We start from the raw sequence: 23065 nt of genomic DNA on the forward strand, positions 1-23065 counted from the left end.
CAGGAAACAAGGATCCCCTCATTGTTCTCAAGAGATTTATCTGTATGAGAGAGATAAAACGCACTCTCTACCAGAAAGATATTATTAATTCACCAACAAGCGCATTGCATTTGATAAAGGTAATTATTTGAGAAACACATGGAAGAGATAATCTCAGACTTCGTCAGCCCCAGCAAATAAATTCAAAGTCTACTAATGAGATCTGTTAACATATAAAACAGAACATCTGTATGCATTTCCTCCCAGCAATGAGATAATGAATTTACTTCAGAGCTTCTTAACTATAAACATGTGTTCAGAGAGGCAACAGACGATAACATCACCTTTGGTTGTGCTACATCTGCTGTGGTTATTATTATTTTCTGGATTGGGGAAGGGTGCTGTGTTTGATGTCCCTTCCTCGTCTGTGGTGTTTCTATATGTAACACCTCTGTAAATAGACAGAGCCATGGCATTTGGTTCACTCCACTGTGTTCTCTTTGATTGCTGTTCTGTCCTTGACCTGGGAGTCAACTGTGTTGGGTGCAAGATCCGCCCCTCCACCTTTTCCCAGTTCCACCATTCGCCTCTTGACCATTTCCGGCTCTTTTTCACCCAGTAATCCACAGAACACATCTGTTTCAGGCTCCTGGGTGTACGCATCAGTGCCTTTGAACTGCTTTTTGAACCACTCCTATTCTTACTGCTCAAGACTCTGTTTGGTAATAAATCTTGATGCTAGCATTTTAAATCTTTCATCATACATTAATTCCAAATACCATATCTTACTTTTTTATGTGACTCTCAAGCTTGCATGCAGAGAGGACTCTAACCATTTTGGCATGGTCTCCCCTGCTGCCCTGACTTTTTCTAGTCTGGGACGCTTGCCCATTAAGTTCTCTTATAGAGCAGCAGAGAGGTGGAAGTAACTTTTCTCTCTGTCAGTAATCAATACAGCTAACTTTTAACTCACTCCAAAATCTCTTCTTGTTCCTGCACCTGCAGGTTCACCTCATCCCAAGGTACGCTGGTTTAAGAATGGCCTGGAGATACACCCTGAACAATCAGAATTTTCTGTGGCGAGGGATGGCGCTCTTGTAATTAGCAAAGCATCTGCCAGTCACAGTGGGGACTTCAAGTGTGTGGCGACCAATGAGGCAGGCTCTGTGGAGAGAAAGACCAGGCTGAAAGTGAATGGTGAGATTTAACGAAATACCCACAGTTGATGAATGTCACTGTGAAACACTGAAAACACAAATGTTCCTTCTCTCCCCGTGCTGTTTCAGTTCCCCCAGAGATCCAAGATGATGGCGAGTCACTGAACCTCACTGTCACCTTGAAGCAGCCTCTCACTCTTGGCTGCGATGCCTTTGGGATCCCCTCACCAATAATTACCTGGAGTAAAGATGGTCATCCTGTGAGTTTTGTCTTCACATTAACAGTACATGTAAAACTTGTTAACATACAATATCTTGACTATATCTAGCTGTACGATGCCACCAAGTGGTCATCACTGTAATTACAATGTAACACTATGCGATCATTGTACTGATTTCTTTATGTCCAGGTGGACAGTCCTGGGGTGTATCTGCAGAATGGGAATAGGCTGCTCAGAATCTACAGAGTCCAGCAAGAACATGCAGGGCAGTTTGCCTGTACAGCTCAAAACTCAGCCGGAGAAGCCCGAAGAGAATATCACATAGTGGTGCAAGGTGAGGTTATTAACCAGCAAGCACACTTATATTTAAGATGTATAATAATAGAGTACATGTATTGAGTGTAACAAAACATATAAAAGCTCAGGAAAGTACTTACCATAAGCAAACATAAAAGCTCCAAGGAACTTTTAACAGTTTAATTAATGAAACTTGCATTTTATCAATGACAATTACCTCATTAACAGCTTAACTATCTGGAATGAACACTGTTAACGATGTAATCTGTTCACTTTTCATTGTCCTTGTTGTGTGTGTACTGTCACAGCTCCGCCAGTGATCTCAGGAACATCCCGGCTGCAGGAGTTAACTGTAGTGCTGGGCCAGGAAGTGGAGTTTCAGTGCAGAGTAAGCGGGAAACCAGCACCCAGGGTGGAATGGAGCCGCGACGGAGAGTAAGCATCACTGTTTATTGATGTGACATTCAGCACTACACACAGGATGTAGTACCCGTTGTATTGATCTGATCTGTCGTTCCTTCCTCTCTCTAGGGTTCTGTCCCGTGACGGAGACCCACATGTGGAGTTTCTGGAAGATGGCCAAGTGTTGAAAGTGAAGTCAGTACGGCTGAGGGACCAGGGGCTATACCAGTGTCTGGCCAGTAACAATGCAGGAACTCAGATGCGCCAGTTCAGACTCACAGTGCAAGGTGTCTACCTTTCCCCTGATTCTATTTGACTACAATAAAGTGTAGACAGTCTTATGACAAACTGTACAGTAACAACAACATTGGCCTGAATTCAGCATTTGTATTTTCTTTCTATATAGAAAATCAAAAGAAAGAAAAGTACCAAGAAAATAAAAAATCTCTTAGTAATAACCCAAAAACCCACTAACTAAAGTTAGTGGGTTTTTGAGTTGATTACTGTTCCAGAAGTGCTGTGGTAGCAGAGTTGTTTTAGGAAAGAGCTGTATTGAACATAATATATTTTTAATTTTTTGGAGGCTTTTTTTAGGGTATTTAGGGTCCCTCAGTATAAATCTCACTGGCTGTTACACATTGATGTATTGTCGGTCTTTCTCTCCAGCCCCCCCTACCATCAAGGGCCCCAGTGAGACCTCAGAGGTGTCAGTGGTTCTGGGTTTCCCCACCGTCCTGCCCTGTGATGTTGAGGGCTCACCCACACCCAGTATCACCTGGTTGAAGGACAACCAGCCCATTGTGTCCAGTCCCCAGCTGACATACACCCGTGGCGGGCAGGCTCTACGACTGGGATCAGCACAGGGAGACAGCACTGGCCTCTACACCTGTCGGGCCACTAATCCAGCCGGCACTGCTGTCAAGCACTATTCTCTCAGTGTTCTGGGTAAGACAGATTCACACACTTACAAGATGAAATGGCTTAAACCAAACTTGTAATGATATGTCTGTTGTTCTTAATCAGTCCCACCACAGATAGAAGGTGACTCTACATCCTTGACCTTTGGTGGTCAGGAAGAGAAAGTACGGATCAATGGCAGTTTAACTCTTTCCTGCCTCACTAAAGGTTTCCCTGAGCCCAAGGTTGCATGGTTCAAAGATGGACAGGTTGGTGTATCATCCTTACAAGCTCTGCATCTCTTAAAACCGCAAACGTTTCTTTCTCAAGTGGCTTTCACGTGCATGTTCCAGCCTCTATCAGCCTCTACTGGCAACCAGTACGAATTACAACAACCTCAATAGGACTTACATCCGCTTGCACAAGCCACCTCCACTCCAGATTTTGAGCCATGAGTAAGCCGGTTAATTATAGCAAATGACTAAAAGAAGCATAAAGTGAAGATATGTGATGACGTAAAACACTGTAATAATAGTGCTTTGTTTGTTTTTGGCTTGACCTACGGTATTTTCATGTGCAGCTGAAATATTTTGCCACATCCATCGTTCAGTGTGTGTGTGTGTTGTATATGTATGTTCTGCAGGGCCTCCATTAGGGAGGATTAGGTGAAGGGATTACATGTTTTATAACATTTAGATTCATGTTTGAATTTTTAAAATGGGGTTGGAGGTGTTATTTTTTTTTCAAAACACAATACAGGCTGGAAGTTTTAAAAGCCAGACATTTGAGCACCTGCTAAAGGCATTATGATTGTCTGACCTGTCAAACCCACCATGATATTGAATGTCCATTCATGTAGTAACATTACAACATTTAAATCTAAATGCCTCTTAGAAACTCACAGATACTAGGCACAATATTTCACCTAGATGATATCATCTGATGTTTTATTCATTTATTTATCCTTTAGTTGCTCACCGGAAACTCCCATGCCGGCATTCAGGAAAGTGGCCACTTCCTCCACATAGAGAACGCCATGCTCTCCCATGAAGGGCAGTACACCTGTGTGGTCACTAACTCTGCAGGGGAGGACAAGAGAGACTTTCATGTCACCATTCATGGTGTGTTCAGTTAAATATGTGTGTTTATCCTCAGAATTGTGCTTCAAGACATTTCACTTTAAAAGAAAACATCTACTAAAAAACTTTTAGTAGATTTTCTGTTAGTTGCAGATGTGATACAAGACTTCTTTCATAGTATAATTATGATTTATATTTTAGGAATTGAAAATTTTGAAATAATATAAACTGCACTGACAAAAACATGCTCCCCTCTCTAGTTCCCCCAGTCTTCCACCGTGTGACTAACAGGGAAGCAGCCTGGGGTCTGGGACACGAGGATGATGATAACAACGATGACATGGTAGAAAAGCGGGAGGTGGTCCTGGGTCATCCCATCAGCCTGTCCTGTGAGAGTAACGCCATACCCCCACCCAAGCTCAGCTGGTATAAGGATGGCCGAAAGCTCACCACTGCTGATGGAGTGATACTACTTCCAGGTCTTCAGAAACTCCTTCCTGTGTGATCTCATTTAAACCAGACATGTGACTGAGACTTCATATTCATGAGTAAATCTTCTGTTTTGTGGGTTTGTCCCCTCAGGTGGACAGGTGCTACAAATTGCCCGAGTGCAGAAAGAAGATGCTGGAAAGTATACATGTCAGGCTGTCAATGAGGCAGGAGAGGACCGCATGCACTTTGGACTGGAGGTCCTGGGTAAGCAAGCACATGTGCATATTTTAGTTTTAATTAAAAGGTATGTATTTGGAAATGATACAAAATAATTTCTGACGTCTGTTGTTTCACCTCCTCAGTACCTCCTGTGATCATGGGGGCATCAGAGGAGTTTATGGAGGAAATAGGAGCAGTGGTCAACAGCACTGTGGTCCTCCACTGTGATGTGACTGGGCACCCAGCTCCAGTCATATCCTGGCTGAGAGACAGGCAGCCAATGCACACAGACTCACAGCACTTCATTAGTGAGGATGGGACACAACTCCAGGTGAGCCAGTGATGACATCTAGACAAATACCAGCATACCAATAGATCCAACTGTGACATGCTGTATTGAGGAATAACAATCCAATCCTATCATTCAGTTCCTCAGTGTCCAGGTTTCAGACATGGCGGGGTACCTGTGTGTAGCTGAAAACAAAGTTGGAACAGTTGAGAAGCTCTTCAGTCTGAAAGTGCAAGGTGAGATGAAAAGCCCAAAATCCAAACACTTTTATGATGACGTGCCCTCCACATGCACAATGCAACTGTCGGTTTGTCTTTCAGTGCCTCCAAGGATAATAGGCCAGAAGGAGGAGGAGGTTAGTGTGATCAAGGGCCACATGGTGTCATTGCTCTGTGATGTCCAAGCATACCCTCCCCCAGAGATCACTTGGACCAGAGACGGACAAGTTCTCCAGTTCAGCACTGGTATCCACATTCTGCCAGGTCAGACCTCAGGAACCAGCAATACTCAAATAATTCTTTTTTCTCAACTTTGACCCGATTTAATTAGAAGAATTGCTTTTATTTGAATCTAATTATGGCACAGATGCTGTAGTACATTTCAAATTTTATGTTATTCTTTTATTTTTTAATACTTTAGGTAGCCAGATGCTGCAGTTGCCCCAGGCGAGGCTGGAAGATGCAGGACAATACGTATGCACAGCCACCAACTCAGCTGGCCAGGACCAAAAGAGTATCCTCCTCAGGGTTTATGGTGAGGGAACACATGGTGACCCATCTGCACAATTCAGCTAGATATACAGATGATCAAATCTCAACACAGTGTCTCGACAAAAAAAATTAGTTTTCTGCAAGCCAGCTGTGACCGAGTATGGTTTAGAAGTGAATCATACCAATTTGGAATAATCACACTGAGATCATGCCCTCTTTATATGTACAAACCAACAGTACTGCCCACCCTCAAGCCCCGTCTTGATGCTGAGTCAGACCTGGTGACCCCGCAGGTTGGCTCCTCTGTCACCCTACGATGCGAGGCCCACGGTGTTCCTGAGCCTGAGGTCACATGGTATAAAAACGGGCTGCAACTGGTTGCAGGGAATGGACTGAAGATGGATCGTCACCAGCTGGAGATCATAGGAGTTCAGGTCAGGAAAAATGTCCTTACGTCATACATGCTTGAGGCTGCAAACAAAGCATAAAAGTCTTTTGATGACTCAAACTGTTTTTTTACAGGGCCCACATTGACTTCACTTTCCAGTTTTATACACACTTAACTTATTAAATGTCCAAAGCCCTTTGTGCGTTATTCAGTGTTCACATACTCATCCCATAAAATACACCGACTGGAAACAACTCAGAAAATTGGAGACAGTTGCATACATGTCAAGGCGCCAGCTCACCCTTGCTTTGAGAGAGTGTTTTAACCCTATTCCAAGTTATTCCACTTAACTCTTAATTCATGCGTCAGCTGGCAATGCAGGAAGGATCCAAGTCCCCTTTTCACTTACATGCCCACCCTCACCACACTGCCTTCCCTTTTTGGTTCCTAGATGGCCGATGGTGGCACCTACACCTGCAAAGTATCCAATGTGGCTGGTCAGATCGACAGGACATTCAGGCTGACAGTTTATGGTGAGAATACCTCTGCAGTGTTCTCAAAGTAACACTTTGTCTTCAAAAGGGAGTGGTAAGAATTTTTCAAATTATAATACAAATGTTTTTTCACAGTTCCACCTGTCCTGGATGGGCCTCTCCAGGAGTCTCTAAACTACACCCTGGGCTCCCATGTGGCCCTGCTGTGTGAGGCCTCAGGGGTCCCTGTGCCCAGCATCACCTGGCTCAAAGATGGAACTCCTATCGGTAAGAAGAATGCAATGATAGGAGTAATTTGAATAGTATGAACCTGTCATGTGTGACAGCTGGTATAAGTGAACATGTTTGCTTTCCAGAGAGCAGTCTACAGTGGCAGTGGTCCATTCGAGGGAACCGGCTTGAGCTGGGACCTCTCACCCTGTCTCATGCTGGGATGTACACCTGTGTGGCCAAGAACAGCGAGGGACAAACACAGAAAGACTACACACTCACAGTGCAGGGTAAAGAGTTATTTGAAATTTGAGCAAAATGAGGAACACTCACCTTAGAAAATTATACATATCATCAAGAAAAGGAATTATTTTTATTTGCATTTAACAGTAATTTTTACCCTACTCAGTATCGCCTACCATCCTGGACTCTGACCACCCATCTGATGTGAGTGCACCCATGGGAGAGGAGCTGACCTTGGAGTGCAGAGCAACTGGAATCCCCACACCCCTCCTCAGCTGGCTGAAAGATGGAGTGACTTTAGAGGGATCAGACACTCGTCACATTGCGTAAGTCATTCACAGTCCTCATTTAATGCCAGGGTTTAAATGCAGACAGAACTGTATCAAGTAATACTAATAATAATGTTATTACAATTGTGTATATAATGTATAACTTAATTTCGCACCTTTTGCTCAATGAAAGCAGCTCAGTTTGTTTTACAAGCAATAATCAATACTTGTCATTCCCTAAATGTTTGGGAAATTAAATACTAAGCATCAGCAATCAAGCTTATGAGCATGACAGAGCGATCTGTTGACAGACAAATGAAGTCATTTACAGTCCCTTGCCTAATTTCATCATGGGGAACAGTAAGAACAGCTGTTTTACAGCTGCTCAGCAGTTTATATGGTCACTGAAACTGCACCAGCCAGAGAAAGCAGGAGACAAATGTCTGTCTGTCTGTGTGTGTGTGTATTTCTATGTGTGTGACTGTGAGAAAGACGTGGGACGGTGATGATAATGATGATGGGAAAGTAATTTTGAGGTTCAGAGGTAGGGCAGACAAATAATGGAAGTCAGTTTATATAGGAAAATTTGATGCTGAAATACACTGTATTAATGAGAAAACATGCTGTGTATTTGTAATTTGGCAGTGTGACCCCTGATGGCAGCACGTTAACCTTACTGAGACTGAGTCCTGAGGATTCTGGGACATACACCTGTTTGGCTGTCAGCCCTGCTGGCCAGGAGAGCAAGATCTACACACTCTTTGTACTAGGTCAGTTTCAACAGTTTGTTGATGGACAAAAACTAATGCAACTAATGATTTTTTGATTCAAAACACAAAGACATTCAGTTTACTGTACCAAATTGTGCAAATACAGATCTTCACATGTGAGAAGCTGGAACCAGATAACCTTTTACACTTTTGATTGAAAAATGACTAAAACAACTATTTGATTATCATAACAGTGGTTTAATTTGCTTCATCACAGTCCCACCATCTATCTCTGGTGAGACCACCGTCCCCAGAGAGGTCCAGGTCACTCAGGACAGCGCTGTGACTCTGGAGTGTCACGCAACAGGAAACCCTCCACCTCAGATCAGCTGGCTGAAGAATGGACAAGCCCTGCTTCTCTCTCCCCGTACACGCCTCCTCTCTGGCAACTCTGTGCTGAGGTCAGTTTAAAATACATAGAGAAAGCTGAATAGAATCATGATCATTCATAAAGATGTTATATATTTACAGGTGAGTTAATGCTGAGTTTCCCCTTTTCTCATGATTTAGGATTTCTCCCGTGCAGCTGTCTGATTCTGGAGTGTACACATGTGTAGCACGCAGTCGAGCTGGTCTTGCTGAGCTCAACTATGATGTCCAGGTCCAAGGTACCATCATAACACACCACCTACTGTAGTTATAGCATAAATCTAATCCCTAACAGCTGAGTAAACCTGATAAACTGTTTGCTTTGCTGGAGTAGTTGCCTCCAGTCTCACAAAACTCAAACAAATTATAGCACTACCTAACATAACATGGGTCTTTGGTTACAAGAATTTTCCTAGAGTTGATATGGAGCATTTTACAGGGTTTCACAAAGATGTGTGTGTGTGTGTGTGTACGCTCTGTAGTGCCCCCGGGTGTGGATCATGTTGAACCAGTGGAGCCGGTTACAGTGGTCCAGGGGTCCTTGGTGACGTTAACCTGTGAGGCTCGTGGCGTTCCACCTCCGACACTGACTTGGATGAAGGACAGCCAGCCGCTGTCACTTCACCGCAACCTGCTGCTGGATGGACAGGAGACACGGCTGCAGCTGCCTGACGTGGCGCCTTCAGATGCAGGTCTCTACAGCTGTGTGGCCAGTAACCAGGCTGGAAGCAGCACAAAGAGTTTTAATCTCACCATTCTCGGTAATCCCAAAACCATCTATAAATTTAATTAATATCTAAATTAAAGTCACTGTAAACTCCTTGAACAATTTAGCCAAAACACTCCTTCTTTCTAATCCAGAGCCTCCAAAGATATCCAGCTCCAGCTCTCCAGAGGAGCGGACCATAGCAGTAAACAGCCCACTGGAGCTGGAGTGCTCCGCTGTAGGAGTCCCACCTCCCACCCTCAGCTGGCTCAAGGATGGTCGCCCTTTGGAACGGAGTGACATTGTTCAGGAGGATGGACACTTTGTCAGGATTAGCAAAATTCAGGTAAATAACAAACCAACAATAGTCTGATAATTTTGCAAAGTTGAAGCTACAGTAGATTTTATTGTAAAAGACTGCATAAACTAGCTGTAAGCCTATGCTCCATTCATAATAAGTAATGGTTAACCTTTCTGTGAAGAGAAAACTAAAGTCCAAGGAGATGCACCTCAAAAGAAGGAAACTCAAAATGCATCTTTGCTTTATAAACAAAAAGGTGGATTCTGTTGACTCAATTGTCATTTTTTGGAAATCCATTCCAGTCCCTGAATGACAGGGAGTATTAAGTGCAAAGTTGCCTGTTGCAACTTTAACATGTCAACTCTTTTCATACAAGAACCAAAAGTACATGATATGAAGCTCAAGAATTGGGTTTACCTCTAATTTAACCTTATCTTCATCATAGATATAAAGTAAAAGATGCAAAAAAAAGCATAAGAATGGAAAACTGAAGTTTTAACAGCATCAGTCCTTTCAGATACACCAGTGTTATGTAAGAAGCACTCAAGCTGATTAATGTTGTGTCTTTAAAGGTCGAGGATGCAGGTCTGTATACCTGCTTGGCCAGCAGCCCAGCAGGAGAGGATGGAAAAAACCACTGGGTCCGAGTCCAAGGTGACACAAGCTGTTCTTGTGTATTGTTCAAGAGGAAATATATCATGTCTGTGTATGCACAAAAGTAAAAACAGACTTGGTCTGGCAATAGCATTTTCCAGCTGTGGTATCTTGCACGCAATGTGACATAATGTACATATAGTGAGTTATATAGTCTATTGATGGATTTCACAGATAGGTTTATTATATACTGTGCAACATTCTTATTCCCATTGTTTGGGTGATTATACTGTATAAATCTATTTATTCACATGAGAATCACCACATACTTTGTATCACATATTTATATCCATCACCTAATAATATATGGTTGTGTTTTAGTCCCACCGACCCTCCTTGGCTCTGGTGATGTGAGGACACTGACAGTGCCAGTTAGTGGACACCTGACCCTGGAGTGCCTGGCTGACAGTGACCCCCCTCCTGATATAGAGTGGTACAAGGATGAGGTCAAAATTCAGGTACAGGGTCAGCAAAAATTCAAAAAACAGATGAACTAAAAACCATCTCCTCTGACTCAAACACGTTGTTTCTTTTCCTTCCATTCATCAGCTGGGTGGTCGTATTCAGCGGCTGGCAGGGGGACAGTACCTGGAGATACAGGAAGTCAGGCCTGAGGACAGCGGCCAGTACAGCTGTGTGGTCACCAACATGGCTGGAAGCAACAGTCTCTTTTTCACAGTGGAGATTCTCTGTAAGTCAGCCTGTCAGTACAACAATACACTGATTGTTAAAAATAGTTCTACATGTTTAACGCAAATGACAACATGGATATACTTTTATACTTCTCTAGTACCACCAGTAATAAAGGAGAGCAGCTCAATGGTGACAGCACATGTCGGCCAGGATGCAGTTTTACCGTGTGAAGTTGAGGGTGATTCGTCTCCTACAATCATGTGGAGAAAAGACGGCTTCCCTATAAATCAGGATAACAAGAAGTAGGTCCTAATTTTTTTGGTTTTGCTTCAACACATCTAAAGGGCGATCTGTCCTTTTTTATTTTCAATTCTTCAAACACAAACACAGCTACACACTGTGCTGCAGCTATGAAGTTGGTTTCACTTGTGAAAAGTGAATTTATGGATCACAATAAGGGACCATGAAGTTTAACTACTCTAAAGTCAGCATGCTGTGTATTTCTTTCAGGTACACCATGTTAGCAGAGGGCTCCTTGCGTATACATGAGGTTCAGCTGAGTGATGCTGGTCGCTACTACTGCACTGTGTCAAACCAGGCTGGATCAGATCACCGAGGGATGGATCTTCGGGTGTTTGGTAAATATAGCAAAAGACCTTAAGAGTTAAAGAGATTTTTGTTTTTATTACGCATAGTCCCTGTTCTGATTTCAGCTAAATTTGCTAAGCTTAAACACAGAGATACAGTGACTGTAGTCAACATTTCTGAATCTCTTCTGTCTTCTATTAGTGGGTCCTTCAATCAGTCCAGGTTCATTCAATGTAACAGTAACCACAGGGATTAGAGCCGTGCTGAGCTGTGAGACTACAGGTATTCCCCCACCTAAAGTATCCTGGAAAAGGAATGGGACTCCATTAGATATCAGCCAGCAGCCTGCTGTGTACAGGTAAAGACAGAGCTACATGTATATGGCTATTGCTTCCTTGAATACACAATAAGCACACATCACAAATCCCATAGCCATAAGAACTTAAAACCTGACACAGTCGTGCTCTTCTGTCCAGGTTACTGTCCTCTGGGTCCCTGGTTCTTTTGTCACCATCCAATGAGGACGAAGGTTACTTTGAGTGTACAGCCGTTAATGAAGTTGGAGAGGAGCGCAGGGTCATTGAGGTCAACCTGCAAGGTATTAATTTATATTGAGGTTATTGACTTTAAAGAATGATTTCAAATAATTTAACTGATGAATTTTCTCTTTGCTCTTGTAGTCCCACCATCTATTGAAGATGATGTCACGACAATCACGGCTGTGAAAATGTCTCCGGTGGTGTTGCCTTGTCATGTACAAGGGCGCCCTCAGCCCACTGTCACCTGGACAAAGGGTGGAGCCAAACTGGGCTCCAGAGGAGGAAGTTATCGTGTGCTTCCTACTGGTAAGACAAGGTGTCAAAGGAAGTGTTGTGGCCTTTTCATATTATCATACATCATGGTCTACTGAAATAATAATGCCACAAGGCAAGGAATATAATTCATCATATGTGACATTAAATTATTTATGTTTCTACTTATGCAGGAGTGTTGGAGATAACTGCTGCTGTGCCAAGTCATGCTGGCAGGTACACTTGCTCAGCCCGAAACCCAGCTGGAGTGGCTCACAAACATATCACTCTCACTGTGCAAGGTGAACTCTCATGGAGTAGCTGCAAGTCACTGTGTTAACGTTATCTTTTAGAAAACTTCTGGTAAAACATAACAACACATATAACAAAGTGTCTGTTCTCCCGTGAACTTAGAGCCCCCAGAGATCAGGCCAATGGCTGAGGAAGTACAAGTGGTGTTACATCATGGGACGGTTCTGCCCTGTGAGGTTCAAGGATTCCCGAGACCTTCCATCACCTGGCAAAGAGAGGGGGTTCCCATAGCAGCAGGTAACAAAATATAAATACAAGCACAAGTTTTAACATCAATCATAAATGCTGTATCAGACAAATACTGTACTGTAGATGCTGCCACAGACTTGGACACCCTGTATTGTGTGTTTTTTCTCCTAACATTCACAATCACTTTGACAACATCCAATAGTAGATGACTGTGCTCTGTAAAAAAAAAAAAAAAAAAAAGTACGTACTTAGTACTCAATGACTGAATAGCAATATTGCCATGCAGTCAGCTTTATCAAACTGTCAAACTGCAAATTTTCATTCTCATGTGAATGTGACTTGTTTTACAGGTCACAGGTTGGCTGTGCTCTCAAATGGAGCCCTGAAGTTTTCTCGTGTCACGCTTGGTGATGCGGGGACCTACCAGTGCCTGGCAAAAAATGAAGCTGGTGTGGCTGTGGGCAGAACCAAACTAGTCCTTCAAGGTAATATGGACTTTTGCTCTCAGAGCGTGTTGGTGGTTAGAGAAAGCACTGCATAACCAGGCTGCTGCAGATTTAATTAACCTAACAACCAATATCTTCACCCTTATCTTGTCCTTCTGTCCTTCACCAGCTGTTCCTGCTGTTGCTGTTTGTTGCTGCTAGTCATGTATATATTGGTGTTGTTGTTGTTGCTGTTGCTGTTCTGCTTCTCTGTGTCCCCCCCCCCCCCCCCCCCCCCCCCCCCCCCCCCCCCCCCTTCTCTCTCTCAACCCAACCGGTCAAAGCAGATGGCTGCCCACCTAGAGCCAGGTTCTGCTTGAGGTTTCTTCCCATTAAAGGGGAGTTTTTCCTTACCGCTGTCGCCAATTGCTTGCTCATGGGGGAATTGTTGGGTCTCTCTCTTTGTAAATTAAAGATTATGGTCTAGACCTGCTCCATGTGAAAAGTGCCCTGAGATGATTTTTGTTGTGATTTGGCGCTATATAAATAAAATTGAATTGAATTGATGAACACACATTTAGAGAGATGCTCCATATTGCACCAGTTGCCCAGGAATTGGCTGATTCTCCATGTTTACTCCTTGTGATCAGATTGTGTGTCATGCTAATATTTTAACTGGTCTTAATTGATCCCTGCTATCCATTTTTGACATTTATGACAATGAATACCTGTTCACCTCCTGTTTCTCCAGTTCCACCGGTGCTGAGTGTGCCTCGTGTGGAGTACACTGCTGTGCTGGGCCAGCCAGTCAGCCTGGAGTGTGTCGCTGATGGGCAGCCCCAACCTGAAGTTAACTGGCACAAGGAGAGGAGGCCTCTGGTCGACGGTGCTCATATACACGTCTTTGCCAATGGAACCTTGGCAATTACATCTACCCAGCGCAGTGACGCAGGCCTGTACACATGTACTGCCAAAAATCTTGCCGGCAGAGCCAGCCACGACATGAGACTGGTTATTCAAGGTGAGTTATGGCTCTTTTACAGTTTTTTAAAGACAGACTATAACATGTTCAATTAAAATAATGATGTTGTTGCATTTCAGTCCCACCCATGATTCCTCCTACGCAGACAGAACTATCAGTCATTCAAGGATTTCAGGCGTTGCTGCCCTGTGCTGCTCAGGGTTCACCAGAACCCAGAGTATCATGGGAGAAGGATGGTGCCATTGTGCCCAACTTTCCAGGCAAATTCACTGTCCTGCGATCAGGAGAGCTGATTATCGAGAGGGCTGAGGTGAGCCTAAATAAAGTCCATGGTTTCCTCTGCATTATGAGCTACAATCTCTGTGCAGGATTGGGTCTAAGAATGAGTTCTAATTGATTTCTTCACACAGCCGGGAGATGCTGGTGTGTTCACATGTGTGGCCACCAATGCAGCAGGCTCTGTGAGACAAAACATCCACCTGTCCATCAACATGAGGCCTGTCTTCAAAGAGCTGCCAGGTGATGTCACTCTGAACAAAGGGCAGAGCCTGGCCTTGTCCTGCCACGCTCAGGGAACACCTTCTCCTGTCATCTCCTGGACTGTCAACAACAGTCCCTACCCAGGTATTGCCCAGGGCATCACAGCACCTCAGTACTATCTAAGTATTACAGTGACATTGTTACTAAATTCACATGTTATTCAGGATGGCAGCTTCTGCTGATCACAATGATATGAAATAGTAAACAACTTAAGTTTTGTGATATTCAATCTAATATATTGTGAGTTAAAATTGAACCATGTTCTTCCTGATGCAACCATGTTGATTCAGTTGGCACTGATTTATCAAATATGCTCCAGGTGCAACTGTAGATGATGCCGGCAGGAGCTCAGTCATCATTGAGAACATTACTATGACTGATGCCGGGACATACGTGTGTATAGCAGAAAACAGTGTGGGCTCCATCCGAGCGCTCTCATTTGTCCGCATCAGAGGTGAGCTTCTTGACAGGGGACCATAAATGTAACTTTCTACAGATAGTGACATCAACTTGATGTTTGCCATTTTATAAATATGTGCTGTTTCTTCAGAGCCTCCAGTGTTGAAAGGTGAAGCCCACATGTCTCAGACAGTCATCCAGGGTGGCTCTGCTGTGCTCGACTGTCCAGTCCATGGAGACCCCAGCCCAGCCCTTCGCTGGCTCCGAAATGGGAAACCAGTTCTCCGCTCCCTCCGGATGCAAACACTTCACAACGGATCCTTGGTCATTTACAGCATCACTGTAAATACAAATTTCACTTTACCCCTTTAGTTCTTTCATGTTGCAGCAGTTACCCTCTCTCTAGACAAGTTTTGTTATACCAAGTCACTCAAGTTTGAATTATTTAGCCCCCTTGAGCAAACTACTTATATCAGCAAATGTTTCTTGTTTTGGAGAACAATGGAACAGTATTCAGCCAAACCAAGCTTCATCTGCAGTCCCCTTGGGTGGAGGAACAGTGTGTGACTGTCCTGCAGCGTCCTGCTCCCACCTAAATCAGATTGGAAGCGCTTCAGTCGGAGAGGCTAACAGCATTAGCAACAGAGGGAGGAGACGAACAGAGAGAGCTGGATGTTCCCAGACTCTGCCCTCCTTTCCTTTGCCCATAACCTTGTTATGTATCTAACTGCTGCTGTAATTGCACAGCCTGCAGCTGAGACTTTCTCACAGACAGATGACTGTCCTTCCCACAGAGCGCTCTAATGTGAAATTTCCTTTCTCTAGCCCAACAATATCTATTATGACAAAGAATTCAATGGGATAAACTCTTGACTGCCCAGTGGAAATTGTCAGTTTTTCTACTATAAAGTCAGCATTCTTTTATCATAAAAATTATATGTGATCTAAGACGCAGTTTTGTCCTGAAGGTTTTTGGCAGAGAGGATAATTGTTCCTCAGAGTGCCAATTAAATCAAACTCTCCTCGTCTACCTGTTTGATCTACAGGCTGCAGATGAAGGGGAATACCAGTGTGTGGCTGAGAGTGAAGCTGGAACAGCTGAGAGGACCATTACTCTCAAGGTTCAGAGTGAGTTCTGTCTTTATAATTACACACATTGTAATAGGGAATGAAATTAATAACACATTAGTAACACATTGGACCTCTCACACAGCCAGGCTTCCCTGTCTAAGAACTATTTCAAATAACTAATTTAGCATATTTCTTTCATTTGATGGAAGTTTTGATTTCTGTGTCTCTTCTTTGATTTTCCCCTTTCCTTCTCCCTTAGAGAAGACATTATCATAAGGTCATTGAGGGTTGTCTTGGTTATATACACACTATTTCTGCAAATGAGCTACTAAGAACCAAAACTTCTCTTCTTTTCTCTGTGACTCAGTCAATGGAGGCTACTCTAACTGGGAGGAGTGGGGCCCCTGTAGTAGTACCTGTGGACAAGGTTTCCAAGAACGGATCAGACTATGCAACAACCCAGAACCAGTCAATGGTGGCCGATCATGCAGCGGCCCCAGTATTGACTCTAGGAAATGTCAAGCCGGTCTCTGTCCAGGTAGGACTGACTTTCTCATTTAATTTGTAGATATGATTTGAAAAGGACATCTCCCATAAATACAACGCAAGCTTATTGGTATGTACAGGGATACGGCATTAAATGTAAATGTATCGACTCATGTGGTGTGGTTGTTGGTGAAAGGTGAAACTCCTCGCAAGACCAGAGGCAGCCTGATAGGAATGGTGAATGAGAGAGAGTTTGGAGTGTCCTTCCTGGAGGCCAACATTACAGATAATATGGAAGAGGGCAGCAGCACTCTGCAGGCCCGCCTAGACAACATCCCTCCCAGTGTGGGTGAGTTGTCGCACATTACATCACCCAGGTTGATGTCTTATTTGCCTGTTTATTTACAACAAAGTCACTAAACACTGTAAGTGATGAAGGTGAATTCAGGTAGAGTGAATTCAGTTTTTGGTTTCTTTTATGACATTTTTTGTGGAATGCGCTTTTAATCTTGTAACCTGCACATACTGTATTTCTATTGTGCTGTAACAGGTCAGGAGCTTATTGATGCTGTTCTGTTGTAGGTCCCTTGCTCCGGGTGCTGGTGTCTGTGTTTGCTCCCATCTACTGGACCACTGTGCTGCAGAACGGAGGAGCCAAGAACGGCTACTCCTTCACTCAGGGCCAATTCAGACAAGAGTCTCAGCTGGAGTTTGAGTCTGGTAAGATCAGTTTTATACATGTGTGCACATCATTCATATGTGAAGGTCTTTTATTTTATGGTGATGCAAATCTTAAGAAAGTGGTTGGGAGACAGGCCTGTTGCTCACCTGTTAGGAGATTAAAATACTGATAATAAAATCATGCAGGCAGGTAGATACTTTATTGATGCATTCATACCAACTTTTGTATAAACAATGTTGAGTGACTGCAGAGAAAACTACATACAGACAAACTAAAAAGAAAGGCTTTAGTTTAGAAGTTTTTATGTGACCAGTGATTCCCTCTATGACTACTTTCACTTTTTGTAGTTTTCAAAACAACCAGCAGATGGCATCACTTACTACCACTGACATTCATGAAAGCTATTATTTCTTAACAATGTCAGCATGTTATCTTGTGCTTGTAAATGAATGATGATCTTACCTTTTTTAATCTTTTTAACCAGGGGAGATTCTTCGTTTGACCCATGTCGCCAGAGGTGTGGATTCTGAGGGAGTTTTACTAATTGACATCGTAATTAACGGATTTGTTCCTCCTTCATTATCAACTTCTCATCTGAGCCTACAGGTTTGTTCACTACTGTCATCACAATGTGTATTTAAAAGACCTCAAACATATCTCTCCAGAGAATGTGTCACTGACACACTTGAGCTCTTCTTCAAACTCCCTGACCTGATTTGTTGTCTCCTCCCGTAGGAGTTTGACGAGTCATATGTGCAGACGGGCCAAGGGCAGCTGTACTCGTGGTCATCGCAGACCCACCAGAGAGGAGGAAACCCCATGGTGCTGCGCTGCAATCACACCATTATTTATGAGGGCCAGGAGGAGCGCCAGGGCCCTCTGCTCCAGCTGCTGAATGTCTCCGGGATGAACAGCGTTTACAACATGTTCACTCTCACTTTGGACTTCCATATCACTGCCAGCCTTCATATACCAGGTTTCTACAAGAAATAAAACTTCAGCATCACATGCTGGACTTGAATGTTGAAACATGTAACACTGACTGAACTTTTCTATTTGCAGACGGTTATGGAGAAACATGCCCTAAAGGTTTCATTCTTGACACGGCCTCCTACTGTGCTGGTATGCTGCTTTCCCTTTTTCTGCCTCATTTATCTTTTGGCAACATTTATATTTGGGCAGTTGTCACTGTACCAGTTTTATTATTGTGATTAAATGTGTTGTTATTAGATGAGGACGAGTGTGCACTGCAGTCTCCCTGCTCTCACTCGTGTAATAACATCATGGGAGGATTTTCCTGTACCTGTCCCTCTGGCTTCACCATCTCCACAGACACCAACACATGCCAAGGTGAGACAAAAACAACACACTCGCTGGAATTTGTGTGACTAATTACCAGACAAACTCTGTTAATGTCCCAATGGAAAATATTAAGTAGCAGGTACTATATACAACTTAATCTTTCTTTAAGCCTCTATCCCCGTTCCCCCATGTAACCTCATCCTTTGGCTAACTACATTTTTAATATCATGCAGATATTGATGAGTGTGCCCAGGGCTCCCACATGTGCCACTACAACCAGCAATGTGTCAACACATTGGGCACATATCGCTGCCAGGCCAAATGTGGACCAGGATTTAAGCCCAGCATCACAGGAACCAGCTGTGAAGGCAAGTCACTGTTAACCAAATGTTGAGCAGATAGTTTAACAGAGATTAAGTTATTCTTTCCCTTTCCCTGTTGAATCAAATTATTTACTCCTGCAGTAATCAATAAAGATAAATGTTGTTTCTTATCTTATACACATTTATACAATTGATGTCCATGGTAGATTGATGAAACCAGATGTGTCAAATCGTGTGTTTCAGATGTGGATGAGTGCCAAGAGTCCGCTCTCTCCCCATGTCAGCATCAGTGTCTCAACACTCTGGGCTCGTACCGTTGCATCTGCCACCCTGGATACCAGCTGTCAGGACACCGCTGCATTGGTAAGTCAGCTAACATAGTTAGACTTCCACAGGTCCGAAAGAGCATACAAAAGTCATGGAAATTCAAATTTTCAAATCAAGGCTTGTTAGATTTATGAAACTGTTTGTAACTAAATAACTGAATTCTGTTTATTGTTTAATAAACCTTATGAGCACATCTGGAACACTTTTTCAGCCAGGGGATAATTGACAATCAATAACAGCTCTGTTGTAATGGTTGCACTTTTACAGACATCAATGAGTGCATGAGAAATGTGTGCCCAGCTCACCAGCAATGCCGTAACACAGAGGGAGGATACCAGTGTTTTGACAGCTGTCCAGCTGGCATGACCAAATCAGAGAATGGAGCCTGCGTGGGTCAGTGACTGTTATACTTTTCTTTTCTTTATTTATTTAGAAGGTGTTAAATGGTAGCATATGAGGAGACATAAATCATTACTACATTCATTTTGAGACATTAGCATGACATTGGAGTGAGAGAACTTCAAAGATGACGACAATGATTCTTTTGTTTTTTTGCCTTCTGGGAAATGACGATATCACCAATGTTGATAACATTGGCAGCCTCCACCAACCGTCTACACTGCATTTGACGTGTAACACCAGGTCAGATTTCAAAGGAAACCCGCTGGATTGCTCAAAGGCACTAAATAGCGAGAGGTCACTGCTTCTCCTTCACAAAGGAAGCAAAGGAAGCTTTTTTAAAAAGACTATTAATTAGAACAAAGAGAACACCTCTGACTGAAGAAACCGAGATCCTTTTTATAACAGGATGTAACAAAGTTTATAGTAATGTGGTCTTAATTTTAAGAAACTCTGTAGTCCTAATAACACCACAAGCATGCGATGGAGGCTTAAAAACATCTTTACCATGGTTCATTTGTTACTATTAAGGGTTTTGGTAATATGGTATCAGTTATTTTGATTTTTAAAAATGAAACTCATTTCCAAAATTTGATTAAGTTGATATGCTTTTGTCGACTGTGTATTTTTCAGATATTGACGAGTGTCAGGATGGAAGTCACATGTGTCGCTACACTCAGATCTGTCAGAACACAATCGGAGGTTATGGCTGTGTGTGTCCCAGGGGTTACCGAACCCAGGGAGTGGGCCTCCCATGTCTGGGTAGGACATTTGCTGTGTCTGTTTCATAATACACTGCACTAACGAGAATCTAATGGGGACTAATGAATGAATGAGTGAACTAATGGGGACTCATTATAATGAATTAATTAGAGTTTTGTTTTACCTTTCAGACATTGATGAATGCCTTCAGATGCCAAACCCTTGTGCCTACCAGTGCCGCAATGTGCCCGGCAGCTTCAGGTGCCTTTGTCCCCCTGGTACTGTGCTGCTTGGGGATGGGCGTTCTTGTGCGGGGTTGGAGAGAGGACAAACCTTCACCAATGGGACCAGAGTGAGGGCAAGACTTCGTCCACAACTAGTGTCATCTCTAGGCAGGCCAATCCTGTCTCGTTCTCATGGAGTATCCCGCATTACCAGACAGAGCTGCCCTGTAGGATACACCAACAGAGACGGCACATGTGTTGGTGAGTGTGCATCAACAGTAGTTTTACAAATAAGTCATATACAGCATTCAAAAACATCAGCCTTTATTTCAATAAGATTCCTGAGTCTCACATTTACCATCTTGTTATTCTCTGCACAGATGTGGATGAGTGTCTGCTCAGGAAGCCGTGCCAACATGAGTGTCGAAACACAATCGGCAGTTTCCAATGCTCGTGTCCCCAAGGTTACCAGCTGTTACCCAACGGCAGGAGCTGTAAAGGTGAGTTTCACTAAACTGTTCCTAACTACATAACTTTCGTACTTGCTTCTGTTATTACAGCTAACCTCTTATTCCTTTTCTCTACCATTAGACATCGATGAGTGTGTAGAACAAGGCATTCAATGTGGACACAATCAGATGTGTTTTAACACCAGAGGAGGATACCAGTGCCTGGATACGCCCTGCCCTGCATCCTACCAGAGTGGCAGAAGTCCAGGGTAAACTGCATATTCTACATTGTTTAAACACAAACATTAGGCTTAAGATACTGCAGGCATGCAAATATTAGCCGCTAGAAGATATTTTAATGCTGATGTGATGGTGACACTTTCCTCCTTCATGTTGATCTTTTAAAGGACATGCTATAGGCCTTGTTCTCTGGACTGCGCCACAGGAGGCTCTCCTCTGCTCCTGCAGTACAAGCTGCTCACTCTTCCCTCAGGCATACCAGCCAATCACAACGTAGTACGACTGTCAGCTTTCTCAGAGTCAGGTGTCCTACAAGATCGTACATCCTTTACCATACTCGAGCAAGAATCGGAGGTGGGTATGGTGGGCCGTGTGTTTGGCATCAGAGACGAAGCAGGCAGGGGAATAATCTTCACACTGCGGGTGCTTGACAGACCAGGACTAGTGCGACTCAAGGTGCAGGCCACCACCATCTCGCTGCAGGGCCGCATTACCTACCAGAGCATCTTCATCATCTACATCTCTATCTCAACGTACCCCTACTGAGCTGCTGTGCTGCTTTACAGATGACTCTGCCTCCCAGTGGCCTCTGGGTGCTTCTTAACCACAAGGCAATTACACCAAAACCCTGTGCCTTGGACACATTAGATCCTGCAAAGAAGCTCTAAAATACAAGATAAAGAGGACATGGTCAATCATTGGATTTCATGAAGATGTGTACCCTAATCTGTGACTGAAAATATCCAGGATGAGAAGTGACTGACACATGCTGGATGAACTAATTATCTTGTTCATCTTTTGACCAGAAACCTTATCTGGGGAAAATGCCTAGAGTGCCTCTTTCTAATCAATATGTCGTATACAGAAAATGCAGTCTGGAAAAGTGTAATTAATTTGTCAACCAAGCACTGAAGTTATTTACTATCCATCAGAAACGTTAATGTTCTAGTATCATTTAGTATGTGTGTGTGTTAGTTTCAGATGATGAATATCTAATTCTGGGTCATATGTATTCTCATATGAAAATGTGTTTGCAGCCCTCATTTGGAGGTATAAGCCAGTTTTTTTCAACAGCAATGAAATTGTATGTTTTGACAAACAATTGCAGGATTTCGGTTTCCCCCCTTATTTTAATTTATTTAAGCCACTTCAACACGTCACTGGTTCAAACAACCTTCTGTCATGTTTGTAATGACGAACCTGTAACAGTGGCTTGTAGCTATTTATGTTGTGAAAACATAAGTGTGACAGTGTTTTATCTAAAGTGTTTTTGTACTCTTTTATATATTTTTTTTTATCATGTAAAAAAGTTTAAAGGTGCCTTTCTGAATGTACTCGAGTGTCTAAGTGGATACCATTGCCTTCACTGAGGCAGTGATACAACTGGTGCTGCTGTTACAAGTAAAAACAAGAATGTTTTCAGGCAGTTAAGAGACACTGATCACAGAGTTTGACTGCACTTAAGAGTTTGTGCAGTGAGGCGTTAGCTACAAACGCCTTTCCTGCCTTTCCATGACAACATACACAACATTGTCATATTTTCATTTCCACCTTTGGAATAATTTAACAAAATCAATCTTGTGCTGTCAATATACAAACCTGAGGAAGGAAGTTGCATCAGAAGTGCAGTAAAATGTTTGCCCTACTCTTACAGATTGAACAAATAAATCCTTGTTGCTGTAAATGAGTGTCTCATATTTGTAGAAATAAAATGGACAACACTTTTGTAAATGTCTATGTTATTACCCTTCTGCAGTTCTAATTTAACCTTTATTATATTGTAGAACCTGAACTAACATTTGTCAAACAGCATTTTGTAGCTGACAATAATATTTCAACAAAAATGTGCCCCAACATGAGTAAATAACACATTAATCCTAAGATTAGATATTAATCTGACAGTGAACATGAACTG

The 23065-nt window shown here is 43.0% G+C and overlaps 1 protein-coding gene across 1 annotated transcript in view; it reads left to right on the forward strand.

Moving 5' to 3' along the window:
* hmcn2 (hemicentin 2) overlaps positions 1 to 22834 on the forward strand; it is a 47711-nt gene extending 24877 nt beyond the window's left edge. Inside the window, exons 26-81 of the mRNA XM_044366568.1 lie at positions 985 to 1176; positions 1266 to 1396; positions 1547 to 1691; positions 1963 to 2089; positions 2186 to 2343; positions 2723 to 3001; positions 3080 to 3222; positions 3924 to 4074; positions 4293 to 4511; positions 4615 to 4728; positions 4827 to 5014; positions 5112 to 5208; positions 5293 to 5454; positions 5612 to 5725; positions 5920 to 6116; positions 6522 to 6603; positions 6700 to 6831; positions 6921 to 7064; positions 7184 to 7343; positions 7932 to 8056; positions 8274 to 8457; positions 8567 to 8664; positions 8908 to 9186; positions 9287 to 9477; positions 10005 to 10086; positions 10408 to 10544; positions 10636 to 10777; positions 10877 to 11021; positions 11230 to 11357; positions 11509 to 11665; positions 11784 to 11905; positions 11988 to 12152; positions 12293 to 12400; positions 12513 to 12647; positions 12950 to 13084; positions 13776 to 14045; positions 14126 to 14316; positions 14417 to 14630; positions 14866 to 15000; positions 15097 to 15287; positions 15992 to 16073; positions 16384 to 16554; positions 16699 to 16851; positions 17085 to 17222; positions 17669 to 17790; positions 17920 to 18160; positions 18247 to 18306; positions 18415 to 18534; positions 18720 to 18854; positions 19053 to 19172; positions 19404 to 19529; positions 20169 to 20297; positions 20429 to 20722; positions 20842 to 20961; positions 21053 to 21179; positions 21318 to 22834. Of these exons, the coding sequence (XP_044222503.1) occupies positions 985 to 1176; positions 1266 to 1396; positions 1547 to 1691; positions 1963 to 2089; positions 2186 to 2343; positions 2723 to 3001; positions 3080 to 3222; positions 3924 to 4074; positions 4293 to 4511; positions 4615 to 4728; positions 4827 to 5014; positions 5112 to 5208; positions 5293 to 5454; positions 5612 to 5725; positions 5920 to 6116; positions 6522 to 6603; positions 6700 to 6831; positions 6921 to 7064; positions 7184 to 7343; positions 7932 to 8056; positions 8274 to 8457; positions 8567 to 8664; positions 8908 to 9186; positions 9287 to 9477; positions 10005 to 10086; positions 10408 to 10544; positions 10636 to 10777; positions 10877 to 11021; positions 11230 to 11357; positions 11509 to 11665; positions 11784 to 11905; positions 11988 to 12152; positions 12293 to 12400; positions 12513 to 12647; positions 12950 to 13084; positions 13776 to 14045; positions 14126 to 14316; positions 14417 to 14630; positions 14866 to 15000; positions 15097 to 15287; positions 15992 to 16073; positions 16384 to 16554; positions 16699 to 16851; positions 17085 to 17222; positions 17669 to 17790; positions 17920 to 18160; positions 18247 to 18306; positions 18415 to 18534; positions 18720 to 18854; positions 19053 to 19172; positions 19404 to 19529; positions 20169 to 20297; positions 20429 to 20722; positions 20842 to 20961; positions 21053 to 21179; positions 21318 to 21696 (8786 nt within the window). The 3' untranslated portion in view covers positions 21697 to 22834. The remainder of the gene's footprint in view (positions 1 to 984; positions 1177 to 1265; positions 1397 to 1546; positions 1692 to 1962; positions 2090 to 2185; positions 2344 to 2722; positions 3002 to 3079; positions 3223 to 3923; positions 4075 to 4292; positions 4512 to 4614; positions 4729 to 4826; positions 5015 to 5111; positions 5209 to 5292; positions 5455 to 5611; positions 5726 to 5919; positions 6117 to 6521; positions 6604 to 6699; positions 6832 to 6920; positions 7065 to 7183; positions 7344 to 7931; positions 8057 to 8273; positions 8458 to 8566; positions 8665 to 8907; positions 9187 to 9286; positions 9478 to 10004; positions 10087 to 10407; positions 10545 to 10635; positions 10778 to 10876; positions 11022 to 11229; positions 11358 to 11508; positions 11666 to 11783; positions 11906 to 11987; positions 12153 to 12292; positions 12401 to 12512; positions 12648 to 12949; positions 13085 to 13775; positions 14046 to 14125; positions 14317 to 14416; positions 14631 to 14865; positions 15001 to 15096; positions 15288 to 15991; positions 16074 to 16383; positions 16555 to 16698; positions 16852 to 17084; positions 17223 to 17668; positions 17791 to 17919; positions 18161 to 18246; positions 18307 to 18414; positions 18535 to 18719; positions 18855 to 19052; positions 19173 to 19403; positions 19530 to 20168; positions 20298 to 20428; positions 20723 to 20841; positions 20962 to 21052; positions 21180 to 21317) is intronic.
* The last annotated feature ends 231 nt before the right edge of the window (positions 22835 to 23065 follow it).

Source organism: Thunnus albacares, chromosome 2, assembly GCF_914725855.1.
Source record: "Thunnus albacares chromosome 2, fThuAlb1.1, whole genome shotgun sequence".
In the NCBI taxonomy this organism is placed as follows: domain Eukaryota; kingdom Metazoa; phylum Chordata; class Actinopteri; order Scombriformes; family Scombridae; genus Thunnus; species Thunnus albacares.